The sequence below is a fragment of the Protomyctophum parallelum genome (genome assembly GCF_964188405.1).
Source record: "Protomyctophum parallelum genome assembly, chromosome: 19".
NCBI lineage: Eukaryota > Metazoa > Chordata > Actinopteri > Myctophiformes > Myctophidae > Protomyctophum > Protomyctophum parallelum.
Window position 1 is genome coordinate 31952448 of NC_139717.1, and position 13073 is coordinate 31965520.

The 13073-nt window shown below is 45.5% G+C and overlaps 1 protein-coding gene across 8 annotated transcripts in view; it reads right to left on the reverse strand.

The window, feature by feature from the left end:
- The window catches only part of sipa1l1 (signal-induced proliferation-associated 1 like 1), a 121231-nt gene that overhangs the window by 17629 nt on the left and 90529 nt on the right, over positions 1-13073 (reverse strand). For 7 of the 8 annotated variants that reach the window (XR_014570768.1, XR_014570769.1, XR_014570771.1 and 4 more), the window contains 5 exons: positions 8966-9259; positions 8037-8186; positions 6880-6998; positions 4059-4156; positions 3350-3849 (listed from right to left, as the gene is read on the reverse strand). Coding sequence is in view for 1 of the 8 variants with exons in the window: in XM_083790378.1 (XP_083646504.1) it covers positions 3350-3849; positions 4059-4156; positions 6880-6998; positions 8037-8186; positions 8966-9259 (1161 nt within the window). In the remaining 7 variants the exon portion in view is untranslated. The remainder of the gene's footprint in view (positions 1-3349; positions 3850-4058; positions 4157-6879; positions 6999-8036; positions 8187-8965; positions 9260-13073) is intronic. The other variant, XR_014570770.1, reaches the window with a different exon arrangement.

The following is a 13073-nucleotide window of genomic DNA, read 5'->3' on the forward strand; positions in this document are numbered from 1 at the left end:
CGGTTCTCGGGTTACATGGATTACAGATGTACAGACACACACAGACTTGAATATATGTCAATGGGCAATGCCCATTGGGGGTTTTTTTAGATGATGGGTAAGAAGAGAGAGATGTGATGTCAGGTGGTGTGGGCTAAGAAGTGGTCAGGGCTAAGATAAAGTATATGAGATGTACAGTAAGTGCAAAGAGAGATGGTGAGGGAGGGAGAAAATTATTTGTACCAATTGACCAAACAGTAGACAGTAGTGTAACAGGTTAAGGTGAGCATAGAGATGGAAATGTTCTAGCAAGTGAAGCCAGTGTATTGAGAATATGGGACATATGTGTCAGGAGTTATTTGCCGTACGGTTGGAAACGGTGGCACTGATGAAAAGGAGGCAGAGCTGGAGGTGGCAGAATTAAGGATGCTATGCTTCTCATTAGGAGTGAAAAGGAAGGACTTGATCAGAAATGACTAAATTAGAGGATCAGCCCAGGTTAGAAGGTTTGGGGATAAAGCAAGAGAGGTGAGGTTGAGATGGTTTAGACATGTGAAAAGGAGGGATGAGGGTACATTGGGAGAAGGATGCTGAAGATGTAGCTGCCAGGTAAGAGGATGGCCAAAGACGAGGTTTAAGGATGCTGTGAGAGATGACATGAAGGTGGCAGGTCACAGAGGAAGATGTAGAAAACAAAACCAAAAGGGGTCCTCCCCTTTTCCCTGTGCGTGCACACACACACACACGGTACTGTACAGTACACTACAGTATGTTACAGTACAGTATTGTAAAGTACAGTAACGTGCGGTACGGCATGGTACAGTATGATACCATAAGGTATGGTACAGTACAGTATGATGCCGTACAGTAAGGTACAGTATGATACCATACCGTACCGTACCTTACTGTATGGTATCATACTGTACAATACTGTACTGTACTGTACCGTACTGCATGGTACCATACTGTACCATACTGTACCATACTGTACCTTACTGTATGGTATCATACTGTACAATACTGTACTGTACTGTACTGTACTGTACTGTACCGTACTGCATGGTACCATACTGTACCATACTGTACCTTACTGTATGGTATCATACTGTACCTTACTGTACTGTACGGCATCATACTGTACTGTACCATACCTTATGGTATCATACTGTACCATGCCGTACCGCACGTTACTGTACTTTACCATACTGTACTGTAACATACTGTAGTGTACTGTAGAGTACCGTGTGTGTGTGTGTGTGTGTGTGTGTGTGTGTGTGTGTGTGTGTGTGTGTGTGTGTGTGTGTGTGTGTGTGTGTGTGTGTGTGTGTGTGTGTGCACGCACAGGGAAAAGGGGAGGACCCCTTTTGGTTTTGTTTTCTACATCTTCCTCTGTGACCTGCCACCTTCATGTCATCTCTCACAGCATCCTTAAACCTTGTCTTTGGCCATCCTCTTACCTGGCAGCTACATCTTCAGCATCCTTCTCCCAATGTACCCTCATCCCTCCTTTTCACATGTCTAAACCATCTCAACCTCACCTCTCTTGCTTTATCCCCAAACCTTCTAACCTGGGCTGATCCTCTAATTCAGTAATTTCTGATAATGTCCTTCCTTTTCACTCCTAATGAGAACCATAGCATCCTTAATTCTGCCACCTCCAGCTGTGCCTCCTTTTCATCAGTGCCACCGTTTCCAACCGTACGGCATGGCTGGTCTCACTACCATCGTATACATCTTCCCTCTCACTGGTAGCCTTCTGTCACAAATAACTCCTGACACATATGTCCCATATTCTCAATACACTGGCTTCACTTGCTAGAACATTTCCATCTCTATACTCACCTTAACGTGATACACTACTGTCTACTGTTTGGTCAATTGGTACAAATCATTTTCTCCCTCCCTCACCATCTCTCTTTGCACTTACTGTACATCTCATATACTTTATCTTAGCCCTGACCACTTCTTAGCCCACACCACCTGACATCACATCTCTCTCTTCTTACCCATCATCTAAAAAAAACCCCAATGGGCATTGCCCATTGACATATATTCAAGTCTGTGTGTGTCTGTACATCTGTAATCCATGTAACCCGAGAACCGTTTGCCCCACCGACTTCACCGAATTCGACACACACGTTCCACACACACACACAGGGAGTGCAGTGCCCGGTCTCGAGTTGGTCGGACCCACGGTTGTCCAGAACTGCCACAAAAGGCCCTTTTCATTTGGCGGCCATCTTGAAAAATGGTGGCCATTTAGTTTTTTCAAGTGGACAACGTACTTTTCTGAGAGAGTAGGTTCTGAAGCACTTGTGTACCAAATTTGGTGCTTGTACCATCAAGTGAACGATTCTTATGATATATTGACTTACCTCCACTATGGGGTTGCCATAGCAATGAATTGGCTCATTTGGGCCATGGACAGAGTATTTTGTACAATGGGCTTATTCACACAGCACATATGGTGGTGCTGTTGTTGTTTTTCTCATGCCCATGTATTTTGTTTATGTAAAGAAAACAAATCATGAAAATATATAGTAAAAGCGACTAAAGAATCATAATCGAATTATTGAAAAATGACATTAACATCAATAATTCAATGACAGGATGATCCCTAATGGTCAAAACAATATCAGAAATTAATTTTAAGAGTCAGATTTAGTTGAAATAGACTTATTGTTCCTGTTCTTACTCCTAAAAATGGACAAGTTATGGCCAAGGTCTGTGGAATAGCAAAATTACCTTGACTATGACCTTTCAAGGTCAAAATCACCCCAAATCATCAAAACAATATCAGAAATGAATTCCACACACCACAATTAGTCAAAATGAATGTATTACATGTGCTTAAACACTAAAAAACAAAAAGGTTGGATTTTCATCATAGCCGATGGCGGCCATTTTTGATGTGGCCATTGCGCCATTCGTGGCACTATGGCGGACAAGCACCTCATTGATCTTTCATGTCTAGGGACCCATTGACTTAGTTCAAGTGAGAAATTCCCCCAACACCAAATTGCGATAGGGTCTACAGGCAGGTACTGGACTATAATCCCGCAACTCGAACTATCAAGGTTTGAACGTAGCTTCGGACAGAGACAAGGCTGACCCAAGGACAAAGTAAATGAGGTCAAATGTGGAGCTTTGGGGTATTTTTGATGGGCGCTAGGGACCCCTCCTATGTCCAGCTTTGAGGGTTTGTGTAAAAACAAACATTGTGTAAACACAAACATTGGACTTCACACAGGTGTGATTTTTTTCAACTTTATACAGTCTCTCTCTCTTTCTCTCCCACACACACACACACACACACACACACACACACACACACACACACACACACACACACACACACACGCACGCATACCTTGAGTGTGAGCCAGTCAGGTCAGTCAGGCTGTAGATGCTGCTGTCTCTAACCAGGATGTGCGTGGGCGGGCTGCGGCCCAACTCCATGCTCCTCTCTCCCGGGGGTCCAGGAGACTCGGCGGCGGCGGGGGACCTCTCCAGCATCCGCCTGCCCCCCTCAGTGGGGCTGTGCCAGGGGGACACCACTCGCTCCCTGCCCTCCCGCCCGCCTGCCCCGGGGGCCAGCAGGGAGGTGGAGCTGCCGTGGTGCAAATGTGAGAGTGAGCTGTGGTGCGGCGGAGCTCCGCAGGCGCTGGTGTCGATGCCGCTGTCGGCCGAAACCCCCCCCAGGTAGCCCCCTCCCCCGAGGCCGTTGGGCTCCATGTCCCCCTGGTCTCCTCCGGAGCCGCCCCCGGCGCCCAGCTCGTACCACTTGTCGCTGTCACTGTGGCCACCGCTGGACGCCGTGCTGGACAGGGTGTTGCTGCTGGAGTGACCCGAGTAGGGACCGTCCGACTGCTGACACAGAGAGAGGGGAGGGAGAAAAACACCTATATGTTGTTATACCTTTCAATCCGCATGTGTCTGCGTGCTCATATGTACGTACATGAGCAGGAGAGTCCTTCTGGCCATTCCAAAGTCTAGGCTGAAGACAAAAGGCAACCGTGCTTTGCCACCGAGGCCCTTAGACTAGGCTAGAAGCTAGATGATGTGTGATGAAGACTGACCTGGCTGCCCTTCTTGGGGGAAATGTGGATGACCTGCTCCTGTCTCTGGATGCGGGGAGCTCCGGAGTAACCCTGACCAGACTTGGAAGTGGGTACATCTGAAATAAACAGATACATTTGGAACAGATCTGGCCCCTAAAGACAACGTCTTATTCATTTACTCTATAGACATTTCTGAAAGTCCTTCCAATCAGCAGCCTGATGAACCATGACCACTAAACATTTGACTCAGTTCATGAAAACAAATGGAAAACGTGCACATTTGTTTAATTGTTTCTCTTTATAGCTCCACACTGTTGAGCTCTACAAGCACTTTTTGTGTCTTATATATATAAATATATATATAGCATTGCATTTTTGTCAATAAATATGCCATTTACAGAGTTGCTGAGAGGACTGCTGTTGAACTTTTCCAAGACAGACAGACAGACATGGCTTTCATGGTGCAGCTGCTCGGTCATCAGATCACTTCACTCTTGTGTAACCGTCTAGGCAGTATGCAACAGAAAAGAAGGGCCAATTAATTACGAGAGGCATGCGTGTGTGTCGGAGAAGATACACAGAGAGATACAACAGACACAGACAGCCACCTGACAGCAGGTGCAGCGATGCTATCACAGATGTCTGATGTGGGAGCCGTGGAGAGATTCCTGTCATGATTCAAGTGTGGGGGAGTGGCGTGACGATTGAACTTTGGTATTTTCGTGACTGGAGTATTTACAATTTTAAGTACTTTTACTTCAACTCCACTACATCTCAGAGGCAAATGTTATACTTTTCTCCACTACTATTATTTGAAAACTTTAGTTACTAGTTACAAAATATACATTACCCACTTCAGCCCTATATACCTTTTCGGCTATTTGAAAATAGCCGATATAAGTTGCATTCTGAGCTTGTATCTGCTATTTTCAAATGATTTCTATACATTTTATACATTTGAAAACTTGTGAAATGGGACATTCTGCATAATGAGTACTTTCTACTTTTGGTACTTTAAGTACATTTTGATAACAATAATTTTGTACTTTTAATGAAGTAAACTATGAATTCCAGACCTTAGGGAATTAGTATTCCTACATTGAGTATTATTTCCACCACTGTGGAGAAGAGAGAAGTGGTGAGGTGGGATGGATTGGGCTGTGAATGACATCATGGCAGTACATCACACAGGCCGCCAAGAGCAGATGATGTAATATTTGCCTTTAGGAAATATCAAATGCAGACACCCCCAACCCTGCTGGAGAGAGTGTGTGTGTGTGTGTGTGTGTGTGTGTGTGTGTGTGTGTGTGTGTGTGTGTGTGTGTGTGTGTGTGTGGGTGGGTGTGTGTGTGTGTGTGTGAGTGAGAGAGAGAGAGAGAGAGAGAGGAAGAATAACAGAGCGCTGCCCTCTATGTGACTTATTTTATTTCTAGACGGAGGTTGGCCACATCATCATGGCTTCAGACTGAGGGGTCAAGAGGTAAAGACAAATAAAAAAGAGGGTTAAAAAGAGACTAACACGGAGAGAGAGACCACAGAGACTGCAGGCTTAGCCTGACCTCAACTCGTCTGTCCCCGGCTCAAACTGCGTCGTCTGACCCCTTGCCCAAACCGTTTCCCGCGCGGAGAGAAGAGAAGTCACGAGCGCCTCGCTCGGCCACAAAATGAGTGGCTACGGCCTCTCCCTTTCATTACGGCGGTCAGTGAACAGGTCGAGGACATGAGCTGAAAAAACACTGAGCCAACAACAAATAACAAGGGAAGTCCTGCTGGGAATGAGAGCTTCAGAGGAGCGAAAGTTTTTGTGGCTTTCGGAAGCCCAGTCGAAAAGATCAGCCCTGTGCTCTGGTGAAACGAGCACAGCATTAGCTCCAGATGTGAGAGACGTTTCTGTGAAAAACAATCTCCCCCTGTGCAGAGAGGAGGAGAGGACAGCAAGTGCTCAAAAAGACTGGCCTTTTGTACAGCTTGGTGTTCACAGAGTACAACTTGGGCTCTCGGGTGGCACAGTGGTAAAGTCCCTGCCCACCACCACAGAGGTTTGAATCCATCATGGTGCATCTGGCTTTATCAGGCATCTATGCGATCGCTTTGGCCAGTGTTTGGTGGAGGTAAGCCGGGCGGGGAGGGTGATATTGATCATTGCACGATCATTGTCGGAGGAGTAGGACAAAGGCTCTACATCCTCCCGATGGTGGCTCCTCACTAGCAGAAAATGTAATGTGTGGGGAGGCATCAATTGGCATAATGACTAAGTTGGGTAAGAATTTAGCTTCTTTAAATGTAAGGGGGAAAAAAGACACAATTCCTTCTTACTCTGAGACCTGTCTCTGTTTTCTCACGGTTATGCAACCATGAACAATGCACATGCACACACAATATAAATGTAAGTACTGTATGTGGTCACGCTTGAAACAAACACAGTATCACGTTCAGTTTCTGTTCTTAGCTTTTTTTGCACACAACCACACGCAAACTGAACTACACATTTACATATTAACACTCACCCATGCACAATCACACAGACACACAAACAGGCTTTACGACTTCAAAAAAAGAAAAAAGCCTGCCTATCTCTCTCTGTCAGTCTGTCAGTCTGTCTGTATATCTGTCTGCCTGCTTGATTGGAACTCTGTGCAGCGTGTGTGGGAGTTAAATGTCTAGGCGCTCAAGCTTTCCATTTGCGCTATTGTGAGCACAACAGAACATTTGTTTGCCTGTCAGTTGAGCAAATTACTGTAATAAATATGATTAATGTTTTCCCATCTAAATTAAATGTCATGTAAGTACTGTAAGTACATGTAAGTATTTGCGGCGTTGCACTGAGTCATATTGTTACCTGTTGACACACGCTCCCCTCCTCCCCCTTCTTCCGTCTTGGACCAGGTGGGAGTGGACTTGCCTTCTCCTACCGCCGCTCTTTCAGAAGACATGGGAGAGTGTCGACTGCCTACAAATCTGTACATGAGCGAGCACGTGCACACACACACACACACACACACACACACACACACACACACACACACACACACACACGCGCAAGCACACGTGTTCCATCATTTGCCGGTGATTATTCATCATTTGCCGCTAATTAGAAATGTGCAAGTGTGTGACATGGCAGTGACAGCATGTGACAGCATGTGTAACTAAATACATTTGCACCTGCATGATGGTTGGAAGAAACATGCATTTGCATGTGCACAAATCTATGCAAATCTATGCATGCATTTGCATGCATGTGTGTGCGCTCACAGCGTGAATCTCGTTTGTGTCCGAGCATAGGCATGGCTGAGGCATGGTAACGCCCCGCCTGCCTGTGATTGGTCTACTGACACTGCCCGTCTTGACTGTCCTCTGAGACGCGAGGTTACTCCGTGGTGAGATTGAGAAATAAATAAAACAAGAGAATGACAGCTTGGTACACGCAACAGAATGCAGCCTTGTAAGTTTAATTTTTGTAGAAGAGGCAAACTAATATTGTTTATGCCGTTTGCTTTGATTGAATAACACGTATGTTGTACTATGATTTGATTTGGGTGTGTTCTAAATAAAGTGTTAGTGTTTATTATCGTGTATTAATCTAATTATAGTAAACTAACACTATTACACTAAAATGGATAAAGAATAAAGATGAAGGGAAAATAGATTTTTATAGTACAATAATGTTTACACAATCAACACAAACACACCCAAATCAAATCATATTATGGCGTGCATGTTCAATCAATTATTCCATCAAAGCAAACATCAAAGCATAAACAATATTAGTTTGCCTCTTATAAAACGTACAAGTTAGCGTTCTCTTGTATCATACCGTTCCACCACGGAGTAACCTCGCATCAGACTATCCAGCAGGACAGTCAATCGACAAAACTGACAGACCAGTGCAGAAAGGTCAAATCACACACTATATGCTGTTCTCTCACCCATTGGCATATCCCACATACACACAGTGTGTGTACAGTATGTACAGTATGTACAGGCACACAGTCTTACTGTTCAGGCATGGACTTCTGTGCTCTCCAGTGGGCGGAGCCGGCAGAGGTGTCACTGGAGCAGGACAGGTTGCTGGGAGAGCTGCGGTGTTGAGACCGGCCCAGAGCCAGAGACGAGGCCAGACTGTAGCTCTCACTGCCTGGAGACATCCTGGACCCACGAGCACACGCACACACACACGAGAGAGAGAGAGACACACAAACAACCACACACAAACACACAAATGTGAAAAGGCCAGATTAAGGCCACATTGCTACTGTACATAATTATATACTATAAATGAAAGACAAGTTGAAGGTTAATACTTTTGAGAAAGGTTCAGCTGTTTGCTGCTACTCTGGGCCTCCAATTGAACACTTACTTACAGTAAGGTAGAATATTTAACTAGAAGTGCCTCTCGGCGCACATGTCTCCAGGATGGCGTGTTTTTGGAAAAACGTCATTCAACGTATTTATGTTTTTACTGTTCTAAACACTATGTGGCCTTGATAACGATCACAGAAAATGGAACCAGAATGAAATGGAAAATATCACAGAGGTCCCTGTTTTAAAGACATGATATGAAAAATATATATAGGCAAGTTACCCACATGATCCTATCATCCCTATTTCGGGACAAACATTTGGCAAAAATAGCAGATCTGCACATTGCGTCGTGACTCGTGAGCTTGTAGATTGGCTACTTTCAACAAAGAGTTTTGGTGTCGAAAAAAAGGAGGGGGTCAAGTGCAGGCCCCTGGCGGACTCTGGGCAAGCAGTAGTTAACCCTTTGCTAAGGATGAGGGTCAAGTACATTAGGAGGTACATGAAAAGCATTAGAGGCCTTACCGTAGTTAAAAAATATTATAGGCCGGCGTCACTTGCTAGCTAAGGGGTAAAGACATCAGTGGCCCTTATTGGAATCCTGCAGTCAAAGCAAAGGCCCTTACCTCTTGGTGTCCAGGGGCCGTCCGTCGCTGCTGACACTGCGAGGAATGACGGCTCCCCTCTCCAGCCTCTCAGCCGACAGGGTCTTTCCCACAGAGCTGCCTAGGCTGACGGCCCGGTTCGGGGTGTGGGGCTGGGGTGAGGTGTTCTGCGACTGCTGGGGGCTACTGGAGGTCCGCTGCCACTTGTTGTTGTTGCTGCGGAATGGGAACTTGTACTCAAAGGAGCCGCCGTCGCTGCTGCTGCTGCTGCCCTTGTATTCAGCAATGGGCATTCGGTACAGCTCTGAACATCCCCTGCAGATGAGGGAGGTTTTTTTTGTTCGTTTGTTTTGTTTTACACAGGTGCATTTTATATTATATATCATATTCTCCTTTTTGCAGTGATATTAAAAGGCAGCTGATAAACATTTCTCCCAAAAAACTTTTGTCAATAAAATAAAATAAAATGCATTTCTTAAACACACACCCACCCTTACAGTCCTTTCAAACGGGCAGCAATTAACGCGCTGGATCAACAGCAGATCTGCTCCAGGTCTGCTAATTTTTAGCATTAAAAAAAACCCAATCTAGGTCTAGTCAGTCGCAGGCGTGTGCACGAAACGAGCATGTGGCCGTTTGAAAGGACCTTAATTGCATAGTTAAGCCAATTTAGCACCTTCTGGTGGACAAATGACTTACTTGCAGACAAACATAACAGACTCTTATAAAAGTCTTGCGCCACTTTGCAGCTCAGCTAAAATAAGGTGGCACAATTGTGTGATGACGTCTGACATATTGTTCATTTACAGAGTGATCTTAACAGTCTTTTGCCGTTATGAGAATACCTCATACAGATGCCAATTATTTTCCCCATAAACTGCAGCCACATTGTTTCCATGGTGTTGTTACTCACATATGTGAATTCTAATTAACATTCAGGGCAGAATCTCTAGAGGCATAATTGTAAACAAAGATAATGACTGCATTAACACCAACATGTTTACATGTGGTAACCCACATTTCAATCAAAAGCGCTCTCAAAGTCTCATTAGCTGCAGGCTGGTGTGCATGTCAATTGCAGCAGTAGGGGGTGCTTATAAAACATTACACATTTTAATAAAATACTTTTAAATAGATCTAAAAGCTCACACATTGTAGTCCTGCACTTGTAGACTGGTATGTTTGTGTTGTACGAGATTAATCAGACTTGATTATAGAAATCCTGACCCACAGCAATGCACCCAGGGTGCCGGCCCGATTCAGGCGAGCCGCCCCGCGTCCGAAACGGTTGAGAAATGACAGAGTTACCGTGTGGGGGTCCCTGTACTGTACCCTCTACTGTACTGTACTGTACTGGCACACCCGAAATCACCATATATACTTAATATGTGCGTGTGTAAGGGAATCATGTTGATTCATCAAACTTAGTATTGACAGAATAATCACTAAGAAAATGATGCATAGTTGCAGCCCTATACGGCAACAAACACAGTGTTTACTGTTGAGCATCAACATGGCATGCTAACTCAAACAGGTGCATTTTCATTTTATTCCCTCGTTTTTGCCGTGATATAAAAGGCTGCTGATGAACATTTTCCCCAATATACAATGTATTAATTTACCCAGGGTAGGTACCGGTATGCTTTTCAGCAAAGCCCTGCACAATCACACAGACCACACACACACACACATTAAAACCTGGGGAGCTGACCAGTACAACCGCAGTCTTACGGCAGAGGGCGGATTACCGCAGGTTCAAATGCAATGGCATTAAATATAGGGGATGAACCAAAGAATGTGCCATTGGGATTAAGCAGTTGGTATTTGGCACACGATGAGGAAGAAGAAGGCATTATTTATTACTGCATATTATGTACCGTGGACAGATGTGATCTAATGGCGAGATAGAAGCCCTTATTGCAATATGGCCTGACGATCATATATCAAATGCTCAAGGTTACACACAAAAACACTGCAGGGTACAGTACATATAGCAACAGAATGGAGGCAATTCAATGGGTAAATTCAATGGAGAAAAAAAAGTGAGGGTAACGTGGATGCAGGGGGTGTGTCGGGTACTGGACGTTACTGTGTGTGTGTGTGTGTGTGTGTGTGTGTGTGTGTGTGTGTGTGTGTGTGTGTGTGTGTGTGTGTGGGTGCGCGCAAGAGAGATAGCGGATTGCTACAACTCACCAACTTCTTTGTAAAGTAGCGGCTAGCCTACATAAATAAATCTGGTAGGTTAATAGGGGTAGCCGATATGATAGTTCTCGATTTCCAATATTGATATCCGATATAATTAATTGCCATTATGGCCGATAACCGATATGTCGATATAATCTCATTCTGTATAAAAATATATCATTTTGTCCATTCTGTAGTAAAAGGCGTATAAAAAAATGTACGGTATGTTGGCCCATAATTATATCCCAACATAAGGAAGAACTAAATACAACACGCGTTTTATCTGGTTCTTCCTTATACTGTTGGTCGTTCAGCACCTTTCCCATATCCCAATAAACAGATTTTTCAACGTAATTATTATAAAATAAAATATTGGCTAAAACCGATATATTACTTCGATATCGGTCCGATACCGATTTTAAGGCCAACATGGTCCGGGGCATTGAACCAGGAACCTTTCAGTTCCAACATGGTCCGGGGCATTGAACCAGGGACATTTCAGTTCCAACATGGTCCGGGGCATTGAACCAGGGACATTTCAGTTCCAACATGGTCCGGGGCATTGGACCAGGAACCTTTCAGTTCCAACATGGTCCGGGGCATTGAACCAGGAACCTTTCAGTTCCAACATGGTCCGGGGCATTGAACCAGGAACCTTTCAGTTCCAACATGGTCCGGGGCATTGGACCAGGAACCTTTCAGTTCCAACATGGTCCGGGGCATTGAACCAGGGACATTTCAGTTCCAACATGGTCCGGGGCATTGGACCAGGAACCTTTCAGTTCCAACATGGTCCGGGGCATTGAACCAGGAACCTTTCAGTTCCAACATGGTCCGGGGCATTGAACCAGGAACCTTTCAGTTCCAACATGGTCCGGGGCATTGAACCAGGAACCTTTCAGTTCCAACATGGTCCGGGGCATTGAACCAGGAATCTTTCAGTTCCAACATGGTCCGGGGCATTGAACCAGGAATCTTTCAGTTCCAACATGGTCCGGGGCATTGAACCAGGAATCTTTCAGTTCCAACATGGTCCGGGGCATTGAACCAGGGACATTTCAGTTCCAACATGGTCCGGGGCATTGAACCAGGAACCTTTCAGTTCCAACATGGTCCGGGGCATTGAACCAGGAACCTTTCAGTTCCAACATGGTCCGGGGCATTGGACCAGGAACCTTTCAGTTCCAACATGGTCCGGGGCATTGGACCAGGAACCTTTCAGTTCCAACATGGTCCGGGGCATTGGACCAGGAACCTTTCAGTTCCAACATGGTCCGGGGAATTGGACCAGGAACCTTTCAGTTCCAACATGGTCCGGGGCATTGAACCAGGAACCTTTCAGTTCCAACATGGTCCGGGGCATTGAACCAGGAACCTTTCAGTTCCAACATGGTCCGGGGCATTGAACCAGGAACCTTTCAGTTCCAACATGGTCCGGGGCATTGGACCAGGAACCTTTCAGTTCCAACATGGTCCGGGGCATTGAACCAGGAACCTTTCAGTTCCAACATGGTCCGGGGCATTGAACCAGGAACCTTTCAGTTCCAACATGGTCCGGGGCATTGAACCAGGAACCTTTCAGTTCCAACATGGTCCGGGGCATTGAACCAGGAACCTTTCAGTTCCAACATGGTCCGGGGCATTGAACCAGGAACCTTTCAGTTCCAACATGGTCCGGGGCATTGAACCAGGAACCTTTCAGTTCCAACATGGTCCGGGGCATTGGACCAGGAACCTTTCGGTTCCAACATGGTCCGGGGCTCCGATCATCATAGTATCATATCATCATAGCATCCCTCGCGCTGTTCTTGTGGTACCTCTACGTCACGTCCTACGTCACGATCAGTTTTGACCAGTATGGAGACGACTGGGAGTCATTCTGGGGGCTCGCTGTACTCCCCAGAACTTGTTCTAAAAAAACGCAACATTTCTCAAACGAGCGGCG